Raw genomic sequence first — 20542 nt, 5'->3', positions numbered from 1 at the left:
GTAAAGTATTCACTACGACGGGAATTCTATTACACCGTATAAACCACAGGTCATGTACAATAATTTTCACATACTTGTTATTTAACGTGACGCACTAACTGCGTTTGAATTATATAAATTGTATAAATTTTGACTCTATTTAACGTTTTCTATCGACTTTATTTCAGGATAGTTCTAAAGAATCGTCATGTAATAACCATCCAATTTCAAGTATGTGCCCATGACAATCGATGCCCATGCCTCTCAATTATTACGGTGCGATACATGAGAGGCGCGCACGTGACCGTAGGAGCGGCGGCGGTGGAGGCACGAAGATGCCTCCTCGCCGTGCCTTTTCCATTCCGTCGAGGTAGGCACGGCCGAGTATCGCATATACCGTTCCTCCTCGTAGGCATTCCAAGCGGGAATTCTCGAAAGCCAGTTGTGTTGTAGAAACCGTGGTGCGGCTTGCCCGCCGCTCGCCGATACTTTCGACCGGTCGTAAAGCCGACGTTTCGCAGCACCGTCCCGGTCGCTTTCAGTAACACGGAATTTCGCCACGAAAACGGACACGATCGTTTTGCCTATCGTGGACTATCGTGGAGTCGCAGAGCCCCCGGCCCGGAGGCCCCACCGGCGAACCGTACATAAAATTCTGGTGAGTTATGCGCGCATTTCTACCTGTCCGTCTACCTGCGAAATCGACGGTCACTTCTGTCGGAGATCCATCCTTAACCGTTGAATAGGACCTCGCTCGGCTGTTCAATATTTCAAACGTCGAGGCGTCGGTTCTCTAACTGAAATTTACAGTTTAGACATGTTATTTTTTTTTTGCGGAAGAGCGCTCAGTTCCGACGTTATGTTTGCGGCAAAACGTATTGAAAATATATATTGGTAAACATGTCAATGGCATTACAAAACTTTTCGCATTTACGTGCTGTTTGCAATAACATGCTGTGACAGAGAAGACATGTTTTTTATTGTTTTAAAAAGTATTTTAATTAGATAATGTTATTATATAAAATGAAAAAATTAAATAAAATATATTTATCAAAATTTTTTAAGTATTCTCTATTTCCATTATTTGGTATGGATTAAATTATTCATGTGTGTGCAGATAAAAACAAATTGACGTCTACTAATATTTAAATAATAATAATTTTTAATAATAATATTTAACATTAATTAAATTAATTCAATTTCATCATGATAATCTTATTATGACATTAATTTCAACAATTAAAAATATCTAATAATATATTCTATCGCAATATCCTTATTGATTTGATATTATTGTAATAGAATTATTAATAAATTTTAAGAAATCAATTCACGAACATTATTATCTATAATCTATTCAAACTTCAATTATTTAAATTGCCTTCACATTCATATTAAGTTTAGAATCGAGAGCACTCGTTTCTGCGTGATGCCAGCCCCTCGTCATCGTAGAAAATAGCCATTAAACGAGTTACGAATGCTCTAATTTCGTGATTTATGTGCCAAGAAGTAGTCACAGAGAAATTGCTTAAATGACCATCAACATTCGAAAAATTGGAACAAATTACAGTCTAAACGATTTAGAAGAAATTGTTTTTAAAAAACATTAAAATTTAGTAAGAAGCGGAAGATTATTTTAGTGTTATTGCGCTGAAATATATGTATAATATATGTCATTTTTCGAGTTTTATTTTCAAACTGTTTTTTGATAAATCTAAAATCATCGGAATTGCTATATTTAGCTATTTTTTTGCAATTTACTGTCAGATATATAGTATTTATATAATTATCGAGTTTCAATCGCTGAGAATAAATTATGTTAACAGCCAGTGAGACACGTAGAAGTTTATTTTAGAGCCATCGCCGATAACCGATATCCATCGTTTAAAGTTTACCCTTCAAATTGATTTTTGACAGTCCTGAAATCGACGAAGTCATTTGGTCTCGCTATGTTTAGAAATTCACCGCGAGTTTTTATTTGCGAAACGCGTTTCGCGAGTTTCTCAGCTCTCGAGAAGCGAGGAAAACCTCACGAACGAAATGTCAGGGCTGAAGCCATTTGCATGAGCGATTCCTTTGTCTGGATTCTTCGGGCAGGGCGAGGCTCGCTGTTTCCGCTTTAGAAGCTTCGATTATCGCCACTAGCGGACCGTGTCATCGCGAACGACACCATTTCCGGGATCTTCGATCGATTATCCGCGTCACGAATAATGCTTCTGCGTCGTGTTGCGTTTGTAGGAACGAAGGCCGCGCTCGCGGAGAGTACCGACGTGAAATCGTCGAACAATAAATTCTAATCGTCGCTTAGACGGTCCTTACGGCGCAATCAAGTCTTAATTAAGTCGGAAGGATCGCGGGGGCGAATGGCGGATCTCGCGGCGCAACATCCGCGCCTAATTCCGGGATTGCGCCGTGCAATTTTGCCAAGCATTCGGATTCGCTCCGTGCTCTACTTAACTAGCGATTTAATTTTCACTCGCGCCACTATTACGATCGTTAACGCCGCGGCCGAGTAATTAAACTGCTCTCTCTGATCATCTTCGCTGTCCGCGAGCATGCGACGCGCCGTCGTCGTCACTATCGTTGTCATATTGTGGGCGGCCTATAATCTCTCCGATCTCCCGGACACTCGTTTTGCTAGAAGTGGCCGATAACGACGAGATTTCTAAATGCTGCGAAACGAGACTGGATCGGTTTCTCTCCTCGTCTCGAGAGATCGTGGGAGTGGCATTTACGCCAGTCGGACAGCGCTTTTCATTGAAGATATCTTAATCGACCTAAAAATAATTAAATAGAATATTTTCATATCTCTGAAGAATAATTGTATGCGAGTATCAATTTGCAAATATCATTGAATTGTCACTTTACATTCAACTCACAAATATTTTATTCAAGCTCAAAGAAGAACCTACGTGTCTATGAAAATAAAATATAATTTTTCTCGAGGCGGACCAGATCGTTTTGATTAAAACTACTCGTAATTTGATTCGCATTGCGTTAAAGTGAAATCCCTTTGTGGCAATAATAATTAAGAATTGCTTATGAGCGAAAAGCGGCCTTTAACTTTTTTTTAGGCAGATGCCACTTCGTCATATTCTATTTACGACGCGACGTGGGCAGGTCGCTTATATTACAAGGTGTTGTGCATCGATGCGTGGATCAGATTTCAGAACTGTGTGTAATTAACTGGCATATTCATGTAACAGTGAAAACAAAAACAAAATCGTAACGTTGTAGTAGGACACATTGATGTAAAGCTCCGCTTTGCACGGAAATTATATCTTATTACAGTGAAATTGATAGCTATCTAGCACCCACTACAAACTTCGAAATCAGGTCGACAGAAATAATTGCCATGTCGACCAAATATCTCGCCGGTAAACCGGTGTAACTTAAGAAAGTCAGCCATTAGAGGGAGAGAGCGCGCTTAGTTCTCTCGAACCATAAATTAACCACTAGTAGTATTGTGATTTCAATTAAGTGATTTATCGCGCTACATTAGTCTGCATAATGTTTCACGTTCAACAGCATCCCTATAATTGAACCTTCGCGGTAGACGAACTAATTCCGAAAGGACAACGCTCCTTTTCATTCGGATTTTCGCCGACAACGTCGTTTCCCATTCAAATTTTCCCTGTCGGCATCGTTTTTCATTCAAATTTTCCGTATTTTCGCTAAGTAAAGATGATGAAAAGCATCGTCAAAGAGATTCAATTCAAAATTTGTTCTTACTTCATAAAGCCTGATCAACTTCGTCAGTGCTCATTGCAAACAAATAGTTCTTTTTTCTTCGTCTTATAATTCAGCGAGTGAGTTACCGTCTAATTTCGAGAAGCTACTTCTTCTGCGGATCAAAGAGGAAGACTCTGATTTCCTCGCGGTCCGCAAGCGCGCCGATATTATCCGGATGAGCGCACTTCCTCGTCAACAGTCGCGAAAGTAAGCGCGCGGAATATCGGGTCCGGCGAATCGCAATGTCGGCGACCGCGCGAACAACGGGCGCAACGGCGCGCGGCAGGCCTCGTCGATACGCATTCCTGGACGAGCGCAACGTTCTCAGCCTTTCAGCTCACGCGGCGGGAAAAGTGCTTAGCTTAAACTTTCTAAGCGTTTCACGTCGCGGCTCATATTCGGCCGGGGCACAGAAAAACAGAGACATACTTATGTGGTTCCTACAACGTAATAATGAAAACCATAAAACCAAGTCTGTGTCATCGCGCAATCCCGATAAAACCGCACCCGAGACTTATTTATGCGATCGCAGTCGGCTGCTAACGAATGCAATTAGTACTCCACGCACGCCCGCTCTCTGCCCACCCGAGTCGTTTAATTACGTCCGTGGAAATTTTTGCACCCGCAGAAGCCGAAGTCGCTCGCACATAGTTTTCCCTTTCCGCTCATTAGGTTTTATTTGTGTCTAAAATCCTACATAATATATTATCTAAGATTCGTCGCGTTCCATTTCGATAAAAATACTTAGTGCACGATCTCAAATTAAAATAAGAAAATTATTCAGAACTCCAGACAAGACAATTTGTAAAATTTATCGTATTTTTGTTCAATATTCCTAAATTTTAATATACTTTTTTCTAAATTTAAGTATAATTTGTTAATATTTCTTATTTTGTTAAATATTCATCATCATAGTCTTATCGACATCATTCATCTATAATATTAATACAAAACTTAAGTTTTCTAAAGTTACCAAGTACTCGAACCAAACAATTTTGTTTATTTTTAATGTTATTTACGGATCCACCTTAGAAAGTACAAGCCTTATTACTTGCACCATCACAATTGTGAGGATCATCATCGGATACGTCAGTCATATTCTATATTATACGTTAGATCGCTAGCGTGCTATAATTTCTTGGGATGTAAAATGAGATATACGAGACCGATGGTGCTATTATGCGGATTGCCGTTTGTGCTGCAGGAAGTCATGAATGCGGTAGAGTGTAATAAGAATGCAGCAAAACGAACGCGCCGATACTTTCACAAGTAAATCGCTCAGGTAGCTTCGCGCAGCTCAGGTAGCTTCACGCAACTCAGATACCTCAAGCAGATACCTCAAGCAGATACCTCAGCCAGCTTATAAGGAATCATTATATTATACTTCCGTATGTAATATTTATCATCATTACACATGGATATATTTTATTGCGATACATTTGTCAGAAGTAAACAATGGTAAAAATATTCACATTGTAAAAATTATGTGAGATTTTTTAATGGACATATTAATTACTAACAATTATAAATACTTATTAATTAGCAATTTGAGTAACGATTACACTTTACATTCCTTTCCTTCATATTTCAAGAATTAAAATTTGTTTGGGCACATTGCGCACATTGAAACGAGGAAGCGATGACTTGCAACTAATATTTTACGCCGATGCGATGGCATATACCGTTTTTTTAATTAGCCACTGAACCATAAATACATGGGATCCCTGCTTGCTTATTTTAAAATTATTTTATTTCAATTCTACGTTATCGCTACGATATGTGTGTATTACGGATTTTCTAGCAGCTGCGAAATGTAAAAGTCCGGTAAAATCGGACACGCACGCGCTTTCGAAACGCATAATAGAATTATATCGTATTCATTAATGTGATTGTCGGCGTACGAATAGAAATAAAATCCTCACCGCATGTACGCAACAAGACAAACCAATGTCAAAAATATGGTTTAAAAAATACGGAATATGAAAACGCGTTATTGCGAACACGCGTCAGGACACGAGTTCGTGAATTCCTCAATAAAATACTAATTTTCTCGTCAAGGATTAATTTTGATAGATTGAGGATTTAGAACGCGCGATGGGATTAATTCATTGTGGTGCCCATTGTGACTCGCCTTCTATCAGAAGTAGGTGTGTAAGATGAGCGTCGCGCGTGACGTCCAAATTGTCATGCAAATATTGGACCGCGCACACATGGGCCAACACTATATTTGCCTTTTACACACAGTCGTGTTGGCCGCCCGCGGTCAACTGCAAGTACCGTTGCTTCGTTATCCGGGAATGATATACGCACACAGCCGTGCATAACACGTACACAGGCGCACAGCCAACACGTAAACCACGGATTACACGCTGTACGCCCGCGCACCTGTAAACAGAAGCCTCGAGGAAATCATTCTGACGATTACGGAGAAAGGAGAAGAGCGGTCAAGCGCCCGGAGCCGTTAACCGAAGCGTCCTCAACGCGGAAAACCACGTAGATATTCGCATACGAACGGTTCGAATGCGAACCCGACGAATTTTCATGAATAAGACAGCAGCTAACTCTCTCACTGAGGTAATAATTTAATTAAAGGTAAAAGAACTTTAAATAGTGACTTATTTTTCGGTGAAAAGTAAAAAGTCAAACAGTGATAAAAAATCCTCATCCGATCTGATATTATAAAACGTTTGTTCGCAACATTACGGTCAGTCGCTCATGTCCCGTTAAGTTTCGGTCTCGTTTTTTGCATGTTTGATGCTAGTGCACATTAACGGTGTAGACCATTAATGATGTATTGTACAAATAATAAAAAAATTCTGCATAATGTAGTCTTAATCTCACTAACTCGATAAATATAATTATTCAGCTTTTTATGCGGTTGTGGAATTAGCAACATGCATAGATACAATATGAAACTTTGTTATATGTCCAATTTATCGGGAAATCACAGAACTATTGTTGTAACCACAATCCTTTTTTTTTTTTTTTTTAATCAATTTAGAGACTAAATTTTCGGAAAATATCGGAAAATAAGAAAATAATCAATCGACATTAAAATTTTTAATGTATATATTGTATATTTCTGTATAATATATGCGCTTTAAATTATAATTCTGCAAATCTATTTAGACTTGATTAAAGAATTTGATTTCAGTAATTACTTTCTCTCTTTATTCTAAAGCTAAATTCCTTTATAATTTTCCATTTTATTTGTGAACACAGATGTAATATTTGCGGGGAAGAGATTTTTTCGAAGTATATAGGCTACACGGTGAAAAAATATTCATTTTTTCAACTCTTTTTTGCTTCGTTTTGTAGCTTTTTCAAAACGGGATCTATAATCTAGGCGCGTTTCAGTATGGTGTTTTCCCGCCGTTATTTCAACACGCGGAATTCGAAGAAAAAGTCTGTTAACTCCGTGGCAGGACGAACACGCCGGCGTGGATAATTATTTGGCATACATTAGTCACAGAGAGCTTGGCCGAAGATTGCACTTCCTAAAATGCTTCGTTACCCACAGGCAAAATCGCGATTTAACTCCTCCTACCGATCGTTAACTGCACCGCGCAGAGATGCACAGCCGAGCGAGTCGATGATTGACGATGCGATCGAGAGTAATTAGGTATCAAGTCGCATTAATTACCGAACGGTAATCACTGATGCAACAGTACAGAACGTACTCGAACGTAATATCGCTTTGATTTCCCGATACGTGCCCCGGTACGAGTGTCTTGAGTAATGACTTTCTAGAGAAATTGAAGTACCAAACATACAAATAAGGAGATTTCTAGAGTTATCAACTCGCAGTCTGGAAAAAGTCTGTACAGTCTGACATTTCGTTAAACCTTTAAAATAAATTCGCTAGAGTTTGTTTACCGCGAAATTGATTGCCGTATTCTTCAGCCCATTTAAAACGATCGAATTCGTGTTATAGGAATTCATAATTTGTGATAGGGTAAACTCAGGTAAGATGACCAAGAGAGAGAAAAGATGGCCAACTTATGTTTTTTCAATCTAGCTCGCCATGAAACATCGAATAAACATGGGTTGGCCATCTTTTCTCTATGGCCATCTTACCCGAGTTTACCCTAGAGAATTTTATTTATAATTTTATAATACAAAACACATTTAAAGAATGCATAAATATATAAAATATATATTAATAGAACACATATGCATATAAAATGCATGGCATATAAAATGATACAATAAATTTTATTCTAAAATTTGACTTAAATCTTATGTCATTCAAAATGGGATTTTAGATAGGCTATTTTCCAATTTAAGCTTATCGCTTGTTCTCCTTAGAGATCGATCTGTTGATTAATTTAACTCGAACAAATCTTCAGGAGGAAATTCCGGCGTTTCGAAGGGTTACATAATTAACGTGCGTTAATTGCGCGTTCAAAGCTGTTCCGAAGCGTCGAACGCGCGCTTCGAGAAGTTTTAATTTGCTCCAACAAAATCGAGAACTCGCACCGTTGCATGTCGCGCAACGTTCGTCTGTATGCGAGAAGAAAGTCGGCACTGCCGAAGGAATGCGGTGATTATCTCCGCGTAATAGTCCGCTTGATGAATGCGCGCGGCCACTTATTTTTATCGAGCGAACGTGCCGCGGCAGCTGTGCGATAAACGTGCGGCATCGTGTCCTAGCTCGGCCGTTCTATAGTTCGTGTGTAACACACGCGTGTTAGCGATTGTATATGAAGAGACCTCGATCGTTCTAACTGCGGGTTTCTAACTGCAGGTTTCTAACTGCGGGTAGTTGCGCATACTGTCCCCGTGGGAAGCCTTGTATCCTCCTATCCTCCCAGACCCATCCCACCTCGCGTATACCCGTTGTAACTTCCAACATTCCAACCGGCACACGTCTCCACGGCGGGCAAGGCGTTGGGCGATTAATTGAGATGACATAGCCGCTTATTAGCATGGCGTTGCAATATGCAGTCGCCTCTATCCGCGTGGCACAAGTCAATATCCTCCTTTCGTGTCTAGTTGCAAATCCAAATTTCGAGATAAATAGCAATAAAATAACAATAAGACAATATCGTCTTGTCGTCAATTTACTATCTGTTACTATCAAAATACTATTTCCTTGTCTGCATTTTCGAGAGAATAGAGGCCAATTTCGCAAAAAGTATTCCATTGTTAAATTCAAACAATTATCGATTATTTTATATAAATAAACGTAGGTACAGTTGTTTCATTCGGCGCAGGCAATAGCCTCGACATGAATGTAAATTCTGCGAATGCGAAAGCTAAATAAGTAATACGAAAGTTTTATGATACTTTTTTTTTATTTAAACATTTAAACATTATTCATTAATTTTTTTTTACAAGTGAATAACGATATATTTTTTTCTCTTCTTTCTGATACATTCTTATGAAGAGTCAGAAAAGTATTGCAATTAAGACACGATAAAAAATTGCTGTTTCTGGATGAAGAAGTTTGAATTATATAAGTTAAAACGATAGAAAAGTTCTTCACATTTAATACGGCAAGATACTGATTCCTGTGAAATTTATTCTAGAAGAAATATCACGCACACATTGCGCTACTAAATTAAAAATGCGAATATCTATGTAATTTTGTATCATGTTAATATTCAAAGGTCAATATACGCAAAATGTAATTATTCGTTAATACTGTTAGACAAAATGCTTATCTTTTTATGTATATTCGAGAAATGTATGTGTTCTCCTTAATATAAAGTTTAATTTGATGACCATTATGCCATAACGGCTCCTTATTGAATTACTCCTGTACCTTGCAATTAGAATAATCAACGTAATTCCCGTCTAGGGAGTAGAGGGACAAATGTCACACCTATATTCAGACATGCCATATATCCAGTTCCAAGACGAGAAATGATTAACGAAATAATTACGTGAGAATGTCTCACGCGAATGAATACAAGGCTATTACTTAACACTTATTTATAATACTCTTATCTAATTCAGCCTTGGAAAAACTAACCCGCAAACATACATTCATAACAGAACTGTGTTCTTTTTTTCCAAAACTGATATAACGAGATACAAAAAGATATAAAGTTTCTATTAAATAGCGAAGTAATAAATTCTTGACGATTGTGATAATCATCAATAAATAAAGCATCTCGCGTGCGAGTCATAAATGCAAGAACTAGAGTCATGAAACAGCGAAGTTGAGTCAGTTAGTCATACACATATTTTCGATGAAAGATAATAAGCCCGATTTACCGTCGCAAGTGCGACGTTCTTTATCGTCGCTTATCTGTCGCTTGAATACAGAGAAAGTTGACCGTGATAACCAAGACCCAAGAGGGAGAGAGAAATGTGCCGTGTAACACATAGGTATACATATTGCAGACGTACACATTGATTAAATGTGCACGTGGCCGCAGATGCACGTGTGTTCGTGCGATCGTAAATGTCACAGATTCCGCGTGTCCGCTGCTAAAACGTATTAATTTTAGCGTGGCCGCTCTCCGTTCGTCGCCCACCGTGTGACAAGCGCTAATTCATCACGCGCAGTCCTTCGCCAGGTGATTCGTTATGACCGATGAAAATCTCGCCCCGCGATCGAGATCCGTTATCGAGAGACAGCGGAGCGGCACTGATTCACGTGGCCGCGCGGCGAGTGCTGTCACTTCCGACTATTTTTCACCGAGTTACGAATCGCGTCGGGGCTCTCGACGCGTGACGGATACAGAGAAAATTGCGCGCGTCGGTCGACTCGCGCGATCGGAAGAAAGTATCGCAAGAAACCGGATGGTTCTTGCGCGCGCGGGCGCGCACGTCTCCCAAGTGCCAAGCTGACGTTCTTGTAATGTAAAGTTACGGCGCTTTCTATTGTGCGCATTCGTTCTTCGCGAATCTCCGTTATCCTGTTTGTGCGGATGACATTTGAGAATGACAGCATATAAAGACACCTGCGTATACGTAATCTTCAATACCTGCGAGGGGCACGAGTTTCCCCAGTCATCATAAAAGATATTCCTTTACAAACGATGCATACGTTAATACAAAGCACTCGTTATCAATGAAAATGTTGCCTCGCGAGCAAAGGACTTGTATAGAAACATCATAAAATATCCTCTGCTTTCCTCGCGTTACCTTTCGTCAAACAACGTTAAAACGCGAACAAATGAAACATAAATAACAACGTTTCTTTTCATTTCGCCGGAGGGGACTTTGGAAATATCAGAAATGCGAAAACGCTTGCGAGAAAGCTCCTTGAGGATGCTACGTGCAATATGCGAGGCAAACATCGGTTTCACGTCCCGGCGCGGCGTATCTCTTTTAGCGTATACATATATTTATGTCTGATATGCATCGGACAATGCTCTTCGAGGAATGCATCTACCATTCCGCGTGTACGAGCTGACATTTACATACCGCGAGAGAGGGAGAGGAGAAGGAGAAGAGAAAGAGAAAGAAAATATATCGCTCTCCGAGAGAGAAATTCGTACACGGACTACGCATCGCAGGCGTCTCTCGAGTTACACGATCGATGCGCACGTTTCACCGACGTTATATTATTCGCCCGCATTAATCCTTCGATTCACGGTGCGAGTCACCGCGATGCTCGATGTGCCATTGCGCCGTATAGATATCGACCGGCGAGAAAGCGTATATACGCCTCGCGAAGAAACATTTCGCACCGTCGGAGAAATGTCCCTCCGTACGACTGGTGAAATACGAGTCTGGGTGGGTTTAATCGATTCGGCACATTAGCGGTACACGGTTCCGCCGCTATCAAGTCAGCCGAGCGAGGAGAACGAAACGCGCTCGCGCGATTTTCAGCGATCGTCGAAATTCTGTCGCGTACGTCTAACGCGGCTGCGAAGGAGTTCTCCCCGCGTCCCCCGATCCCTGTGGTATGCGATTCCGCGACGATCGCGGAAAATCGGCAGTCGACCTGTACGTACGGTCGAGGCTAGATACGGTTTAGAAAGGCAAGTGATTCTCCCCAGCAAAAGCGAACCCCGCCCCGCCGTTCACTTTTCACCGAAGGAACCAATTCCTCCGGCTGCACTTCTCGGACTCTCCTCGACTCTTCTGTCTGCCGAGAGAGCCTTTACTTGTTAAAACAAAAACTCAATTTTTCATGAGTTGTTTCGAGCGTTTCTATATTTAAACTCTTGCGGAATTTCTAACGGATTTTAGATGCAACAATTCTGAAATTCAGACCGTCATTTTTAGCAAAAAATAACTGGAAGTACTGATTTTTATTTTTATTTTAATTCAGTTTGACGTTTAAAATTATATATAATAATACTTTCCTATCTTTTATTTTATAAACGTAAATGAAAAATTTTCAACGTAATAGAGAACATTTATTAATTCTCTGGGTAACCATAATCGTATCCTGATAATTAAAATTGTTAAAATATCATATTTTGATAATTTAAGTTATTAAATTTCGATGAAATTGAATTTATGAAATATACATAATCCATTAAAAATACATACAATAATTGTCTTCGCGATTTTTATATTTATTAAAGAAAAATGTTAAGTACAATAGTCTGTTCACTAAACATTTCCGAGTCTTGTTGATGTGCGATGTCTTGTTATCTGAGACTAGATAAAAAATAAATTCGTTATTCTACGATATTAACGACTATCTCTTTCATTTTTGCAGAGTTCCGTCACGCCAATCTGTCACAATGGATGTCGAAACCGGGGCCATTCTGGCCCTGCAGATATTGGCTCTGTGTTCGATAGTCGCAGCCCTACTGGCTTACTTGATGCGACAGTCCAGGAATGCAGCCGACGAATACGAGTCGCGTAACAGACGTCATGTACTCGTTACCAGCTGTGATACATGCGTAGGCTTGCAGATCGCCCTTGCACTCTACGAAGCTGGTTACAAGGTAATAACGGCCGCGTGTACCGCCATAAATTAACGGCGGCATAAACTTCACCGTACATTCGCCTCCGTTACGCTGCCAGTCGCCGATATTCCCTCCGCGGCTCGGTGAATATTCAAAATTGAGAACCGCGCTTATGCGAATGCCGAAGGCTGCGCCGGGCTGCGCGAAGTAACGGCTCGCCGGATTTATTACGTGGGAACTGCGCTGAACTTTTTGCAAGCCGATGATTATAATCGGAAACGCGCATAAACAAACGCCGACAAAGTCTTGCGTTACCGCACGGCCGCGGCGTATCAAGTATGACTCGTTTCTCCCTTTCTTGCGATCCGTGATTATGCGCCGGAATTGGGTCAAAGCGATTATTCGGACTGTCCCCTAGTCAGCTCTGTAATTGCATAAATCTCGAATTTGTAGCAGGAAGCCGTGCTGTATTCCGAGAAGAACATTCATATTTGTCATCTTTACTTTTTCTTTTATTATACACGCGAGATGGAGTAGCTTCGCGAAAGTGGCTGTCAGCTAGTTTCGGGCACGCCGGCTTAAACCGGATAGACGTCGGATCCTTTGCACGTCCACTCTTTCCGCGGTTTCGCGAATCTAAACGACTAAAGTTGAGCCGGTGCCGTGCAACGCGACGACAACCGTTGAAACGCAATATCCCCGCGGCCTTACGTCAGAATCCCCCATTATCCCTTCGAGCGTGCAACATATTTCAGATTGTCGGAGCCCGGGCTCCAAATTAGTTTCCTCATGTCAAGGGAGCGGAACATCGGTGAGCCCTTAAATCAGTTCTGCCGACAGTTCCTCGACAGGTATTCACGTATCCGCCGGTCCCGTTGAGTATATCGTGTCACCACTCAAGAGTCGCCCCCGCCAAAGATTACCACCGAAAAAGATATAGATACTCGGCGAAGTCAGATTTTATCTGGGTAATAACTTGCAGGTTGCAGGAGAAGCGTCCTTCGGACGCTAATCTTGCGAGAACTTCTTCGCCAAAGGGGTTTGAATCGAATAGCAATATTATATTTATTACTTCTCAGAAGATCCTCTTAACCGACAGGGCAATAATTTCATCCCTCTCGTGATCCGTGCGTAATATTATACTCGAAAAAGTCGTTTAATAATTTAACGTAATCGGTTCTCTAAAATTCAGTGAAGTTAGTTTTGTCGCTTAATGGCTGCGCCTTTCAACTTTTAACATTTAGGTTGGTATTTAACGTCGAAATCTCGTTCGGTTTCGTTAATTAGCAATTCGCAGTCAATCAGTTTACGTCACTCGCATGTTCCTACTTTAATTGAACTAAACGGAATTTTCATGTAGCACAAAGGCAAAATTGATATAGGTCATTTGCGTACTTTGGATTCCAATTGCGGTTCGATTGTATACCGTGCGTTCTGAAATTCAAGCTTTGGATTACCTATTACCTTTCGTACATCAAGAGCTGCATACATCAAAGGACCGCAATCGATTTACATGAATACCTTCAACCGCTTTAATTGACCTTGGCATTTAATAATTCAAAGCAAAATTATACTGATTATATGGAAAGGTATTTTAAAATTTAGAACTTAAAACACAAGATTATTTAAAAGCCAAAGTTTTTGGGAGATATACAAAATAAGAAAATTAATTTTAAGGACTGATGTCGATATTAATATTGCTAACAAAATAATAGTTCAAGAGCTAAAAATGATATTTACGTTTATATAATAGAATACGATTGAATTTAATCGATTAAAATGGTATTTAGCAATTGAAATTTTATAACCAACCCTTATAAAATCTCTTCTGTAATTAGAGGTAGCGCCTGAAGGAAGAATTTCAAGTTTTTTGTCTCTTATTTGAGGTTCATTAGTCACAATTGAGCCTATGTGTCATTTAACATGACCTATCAACGTCAAAGCGTATCGCGCGGTATTAAGCGGTGCCAATATGGTGTGTAACGGAGTGACACGTGGAATGTGGGGTTGCGGCAGCGGTGGTCTTTCAAAACATAATGTATAACGTGTCATGTTCCCTCCGCGACAGGTGTTCGCGGGTCTGCTGGACCCAACGGGTGGCGCGCCGTCGGTCAAAATCTTGAAGGCGATCGAGCTGGAGCGGCAGAAAGAGGACGAGCCCGATGGTACGAGCGACGGTGGTCCGCAGCAACCGGAAGCCGCACGTGCCCGCGGTCAAATTGTGCCATTGGAATTGGACCCGACGAGGGAGGACAGTTTGCGTGCTTGTTTGGACGCTGTCCGGGCTAAACTTCCGGCCGGCGAGGATGGCAAGATGTTTTATTCATTTAGCCCGGTTTCTTTGGTTAACCGTTGAATCGAGCCGGCCGAGAGATGACCGCAATACCGAATGTAAAGTAAATAGAAAGTTAGAAGTAACTAACCTGAGAGAAGATTTAACTGAAAATTAAATGGACGTCGGTGCGCAAGATTGAGATATTAATAAAAATAATTAGCTTTCTCAAATTAGTAACTATTTAAAAAATACAATTTAATATATATAGAAAGTAAGAAAAAGAGAAATAACATTTTGCATGGATTTCATACTTTCGTTTTAATAGCATTATAATGTATGATCAGAGGAAATAGAAGCTGTCGTATAATATTCAAGTCTTTCAAGATCAGTATGCGAATTTTTAATTTGCGTTTCATTTCTCGGAATGAATTATTATCGGTACTGAAGAAACTGGGCAATATATTCGTGTTAACAGTACATTAAATGCGGTAGATAAGAAGAGAATTTTCGAATGGGCAAAAGTCTTTTCAATATTACTAATTCAAAAAAGCTTTAATTACATCTTCGTGCAAAAAAGTAGTTAGTCAATGTTGTACCACGTATATATTACGTAAATGATATCTTCACACGTAACTTATGTAGAAAGTATGTTATACATAAAGTGTGTACATAAAGTGTGCACGTAAATAACGCTTTTAACGGCTACACTTTCCCTGTCTCTTTGTATTTTGATTTAATTTATAATTACTTCCTTGAGACGTTACGGCACTGACCTGCTAAAGCCATTCTGGCGTCAGTATTAAAGTCATTGTTCAATATTAACTTCTACTCTTTCATCTAAAATGCTTAGTTGCAAAATTCAATAGAGTTTCGCTTGATATAGATGAACAATGCATTGAAACAAGGAATAACTTATTCGTTTTTATAAGTTTTTTCGCCCTTTTCGTAATTTGCTGATTGCGCAAAAGAAAATGTATTTACATACGAATGCAGGAAATTCCATCAATTTAATAACGCACATTACTAATTTATATTATTTTACTAGTACCCTAATATATATGTAGCTATTTAAAAAAACAGTCACTTTTTTGGCTTTATAATTTATCGCAAATTATTGTATAATGCGAAAAATAACTAACCAGAAAATCGAACATTATTTCCATATATAAATTGAATTTTTATTTTATTGGTCACATAATTGCGCCAAAAAACATTGAATCTGTATTTCTTTTAATTTAAAAACATTTAAAAACTTCTCATAATTACTATTTCACTTCAGTGTTGCATGACGCACATTTAATTTTAATTAACTGCACTAATTGTGATAACTGAGCAAACACAAGAAAAATAAAGTAATTTTTTATACAAATTGTAACGAGCGTCAGTTATTGCATGTTCTCGAATATTTATTCAGCTACAGATAAGTTGAAAGTTTCTACTTATTCAATTTCACTTTCATACACGGTTTCGTTAGTTATATTATTAGTTATCACCGCGTGCCCGTTTTCTATAATAATTCAACCAGCTTGTTAGGTTCAATAAAGTGCCCCGGGACTTTATCGGTGATGGATACCTAGATGTTGGTATAATAGAACTATTACGTGTACGAGATCGGGGAAGGTACACGAATTAAATACCAGGATTTTCGCGGAAAGTGCTTAAAAGACAGAAAAGTAAAATACTCGAATACATCATTCAAAACTTTAAATGCACTTTCAACTTTCTTTTCATGATTCCAATAAGATTTTTACGAGACGCGTATTTGCATTCGCATAGATTTGTCGTGCAATATATCTTGCGCACATAATGGAAGTTTGCATAATGGGAAAACACGAGGAAATAACATACTTTCATCGCGTAGAATAAATAAGCGCAAACGTCATATTCGCAGATTTTTGCTATTCGTTATACCCCGCGAACTGTCAGACAAATATTTTTCGTCGCGAAAAATGAGATGGAAGCGCCGAATATATTTGTTTAGTTAGCGCGGCTAGCGAACGGAAAGGCGCACTTTCGTTTTATAAGTCATACTTCCGATTGGAAATGCAATTTCAAATGCTCGATATCACCGGGGACCGCAATTGCAGCCATCTTGGGCGGTATTTTCTCGCGATTGCCTTCCGCTCGTTATATATAATATAACGACGTTCTCATCAACGTGAGCGAAATTCGACGAAATAAATTTCCATCTGTCTCTCGTTTCCGCGCAACGACCCGCGAAGACGATCGCTTCGAGTACGTTAAAGCGTTGAACTTTATTTATTTGCAGGTCTCTGGGCAGTCGTGCACACGGGCGGCTTGGTTTTACCAGGTGTTATAGAAAAACAAACCAGCTCAATGTGGGAGTCCATGTTGCGTCATAACTTGGTTGCTCCACTGAGAACAGCCAGAGTATTCATCCCACTTTTGCGCATCAAGAGAGGTTTGTAGAATACTTGTCGAAATCTTAAGATTAGGGTAAGTATTGTCTGCCGCTATATAAAAGACTAACATTTATTTTTATCTCGTTTTAAAGAGGGTAATTGCTTTTTGGGCGACGAAAAAATTTCGTAAAAAATTACAGCTTTAATCAATATAAAGATGAAAAGTCTTTCACTACGAAAATAATCGAGTCGAGATTTCTCCGTCAGTCTAATTGTAAGTTAATGAGAAATTTGCTCGCTTCTCGAGGAGAAGTGAATTGCTCCTTTGAAAGCTGCGGCAATGCACAATAGCATCGAAGTAGAGCACTCGACGTAGCAACGAGACTATTCACCGATAGCAAAACCATCTTCATTCTTTAAGCGGCTTATTGAAAATGTTTCTATTCCTAAGGCCGCATCGTTCTTTTGGGCGACTCCGAGACGAGCTACGGTGGCAAGGCGGGCTCCGGGCTGGTGGCGTTCAGCGCGTCCCGAAGAGCCGTGGAAGGTGCCGCGGAGGCGTTAAAAAGCGAATTACATTCATCGGGCGTCGACGTCGTACTTCTCAAACCGCCCCCCGTAAATCCCTTCGTTCTTTATGCATCGCCCGTTCTCAAGACGTAAGACGCTACCCAACTATCAGTTTACGATGTCTTGTTTCCGCGGGCTAACAAAGATGTTAAGTCGGTTGCAGGCATCGCGCCCGAAAGTTTTGCAAGCTGCTTCACAGTTTCGCTCTCTTTCGCCGAGAATATGCTTTCCCCTCTCTTCTTTCTCTCTCACGTACACAATTCTCTCGTTAACGATATTAAAATTCCAATTTTAGAAATTGGGCCATTATTCCGTATTTCAGAATCATTGCTTTTCGATCACTTACTTTTAGAAGCGTGATGATGAGAAGAATGACAAAGGATATCGTTTTCTGTTACTAATATAATTTTGATGAGCAAAGAAAAATGTAATTTTGTCCATGAAATTAAATTTAATTATTTAAATGATTAAATTAGGTCACTGCATTAGGGAGAAAGAAACAGAGAGAGGGAGAGAGGGAGAGAGAGAGAGTGCGTCAATATTTTAGAGTCTTTAAAATTTATCCGTAACTTTCCTCTGTGCCAATGCATGGCGGCTTATGATGGACTTAATTGAACAGTGCTTAATTATTTGCAGGGTCGACGTGGAGTCTGGTGTAACAGCCTCGGAAGGGACGTGGACCGCTCCGCTATCGATTCATTCCATACAGAACGCTCTGATTCCTGCGATTACGACGTCGTGTCCTCTAAGCGTTTACGATATGTCCGTCAAGCCGAGGCTCTTCTGTCGATAATTCCGTCCACGTCGCGTAAACGGACCGAAAGATCGCGAGACGTAATAATATCGTGAGACTCTTCGAGTTGATGCGATACGCGCGCGGTAGGTATACGGGAACAATGGGACGTGGAATATAATGGTACACGCGGTGTCATTTGCGTTGACGTGTCATTCCCGCGTGCCCTGAAGCATCGCATGCGGGATTTCTTTCTCGATTTCGCGGTAGGCGACACTTCCTGCGTGTGAATGATGTCATTTTTTCATGCACTTGTGTCGAGCGGCATCAATAATGAGTTCTCACCTTTATTGCCCATTCATTTTTGTACCTATCGTGTTTGCTGTCAAATCCCGGTATCAATTCGAGGAGATATTTAATAAAACAGCCGATAATTTTCATCGCCGCTAGATTAAATTCGTGATAACTCTTACTCTTAATAAGTGTATTTTCCATCTCTTTTTCCTTCGAAAATAAAATTATTCTAATGTAGTTTTACGTTGTAAAAATAATTGTCTCCAAAATAACTATTAGAGGGATTAATATATTTTAAAATTGGACATTGGAATCCGGTAGATTGATCTTCGATTGCGATATTTAAATATTTGGTTGTGTTGTGACTTCATGAAATGTATATTTCAAGAGGTTGAAACGGAAAATATGTTTCACTTGAAAGGTTCCGATGGACGTGTATGCGAAGTTAAAAGAATTTTCTACATTTGCGTATGTGTAAATATCAGATCTATAATACATGAAATGCCTGAATAACTTTCGTACATTTGAAAATATACAACAAGAATTTTAAATATGTAATTTGCATAGTTTTAAAAAGCGAGTACATGATGAATAATCCTTTCTCCTTTACGATTATTATTTTTGGAGTTTTTTTTAAACGGAGTTTTTCAATGAGTTTGCTTTTAAATAAAGTTTTAATAATAAAGATTAATGTATTTTTTCTTACATGTCTCTACATCACAATTAAAAGTATAAAAATAGTGTTTAATTTTTCTTCAAATCCACAAAAGTTATTCTGTCATCTTGTTCTCGATAGAATATTCTATATAATTTATATATAGGTCAACCTTTCATGAAAGCTATTTGAAATTTATAAAGCATGATTAAAATGTGAAGCTTTTGCCAATAAATCTATTTTAGATGATCTATATATTTTAGATGAAAATGACAGATTTTTCTTTAAAAAGATTTTAACATATACAAATGTAATTGTATTAAGTTAAAATAAAACGTAATTTGCAATATATCTTCTACGATTACGTGTAACATCGATAATAATGTTGTATGTATTGTTCGTTGAAGTATGTATAAAATAATATGGAAATAAAATAGGCTCTTGTGGCGGTATCTCAATTTTCAACTTGTTGTTTCATTAATAGTCAAAACATTAAAAATGTGTAAATCACGTTTGTCTTACTTTTAATATACAAATAACTAGTTTAGCATAAGAGCGTATGTTTTTAGCGTAAAATCCACCACTTTCAACAAGAAAATTGTGTAGCCGGTAAACGTGAGAGCTGTTGCTTAACTTGTAATTAGGTTCACTTCGTTAAATGGCAATTGCCTGTAACTTCCAAATAAAGTACCAACAAAATCCGAGCGTAACGATACGTATAGTTTTCGCGGAAAGTACCTGAACATTTATATATTCAAAAACTGTTTCCAAACAATTAAATTTTTTTGATTACGCACAAGAGTATGCCTTATGTGAAAACATTTCGGAACTAATTGAGCATTATAGCACGGAAAATGTCAATCCACTAAATTTAAATATCTTCTCTCTCATTAAACACTATACACAATACATCCCACATAATATTTTGTAGGTTTAATTCTGCCATCCGATTCTATAATCTGCTCCACGGTTGTGATTATTCCGTTCGCGATACACATCTGGTAGTATAATGTAAATTGCATATTATCTTTCGCGCGAGTGACGGTAGTTCCCATCACGAGCTTCCTGGGTAACGGGCTTCATCGTGAATAATTAATTTGTACGTTGCTTAGTGCGCAA

General features: G+C 39.2%; 1 protein-coding gene across 1 annotated transcript; it reads left to right on the top strand.

The window, feature by feature from the left end:
- Positions 1–336: 336 nt before the first annotated feature.
- LOC139780572 (uncharacterized) lies at positions 337–19888 on the top strand. The gene is made up of 6 exons (XM_071719264.1): positions 337–637; positions 12341–12572; positions 14602–14842; positions 17078–17230; positions 17623–17830; positions 18378–19888. The coding sequence occupies exons 2-6, from the start codon at positions 12366–12368 to the stop codon at positions 18532–18534; spliced, it is 966 nt and encodes a 321-aa protein (XP_071575365.1). The 5' UTR covers positions 337–637; positions 12341–12365; the 3' UTR covers positions 18535–19888.
- The last annotated feature ends 654 nt before the right edge of the window (positions 19889–20542 follow it).

This window comes from Temnothorax nylanderi, unplaced genomic scaffold, assembly GCF_030848795.1.
Source record: "Temnothorax nylanderi isolate EJ_2023f unplaced genomic scaffold, tnyl_v1.0 TNYL_tig0285_pilon, whole genome shotgun sequence".
NCBI lineage: Eukaryota > Metazoa > Arthropoda > Insecta > Hymenoptera > Formicidae > Temnothorax > Temnothorax nylanderi.
This window is presented reverse-complemented; position numbering and strand designations above follow the sequence as displayed.

Bases quoted from the DNA above. Each gene is read 5' to 3' on its own strand.
- LOC139780572 (XM_071719264.1), top strand. From the start codon at position 12,366: ATGGATGTCGAAACCGGGGCCATTCTGGCCCTGCAGATATTGGCTCTG. The intron at 17,231-17,622 runs GTTTGTAGAATA...TCTATTCCTAAG, and splicing joins ACTTTTGCGCATCAAGAGAG to GCCGCATCGTTCTTTTGGGC. The intron at 17,831-18,377 runs GTAAGACGCTAC...AATTATTTGCAG, and splicing joins GCATCGCCCGTTCTCAAGAC to GGTCGACGTGGAGTCTGGTG.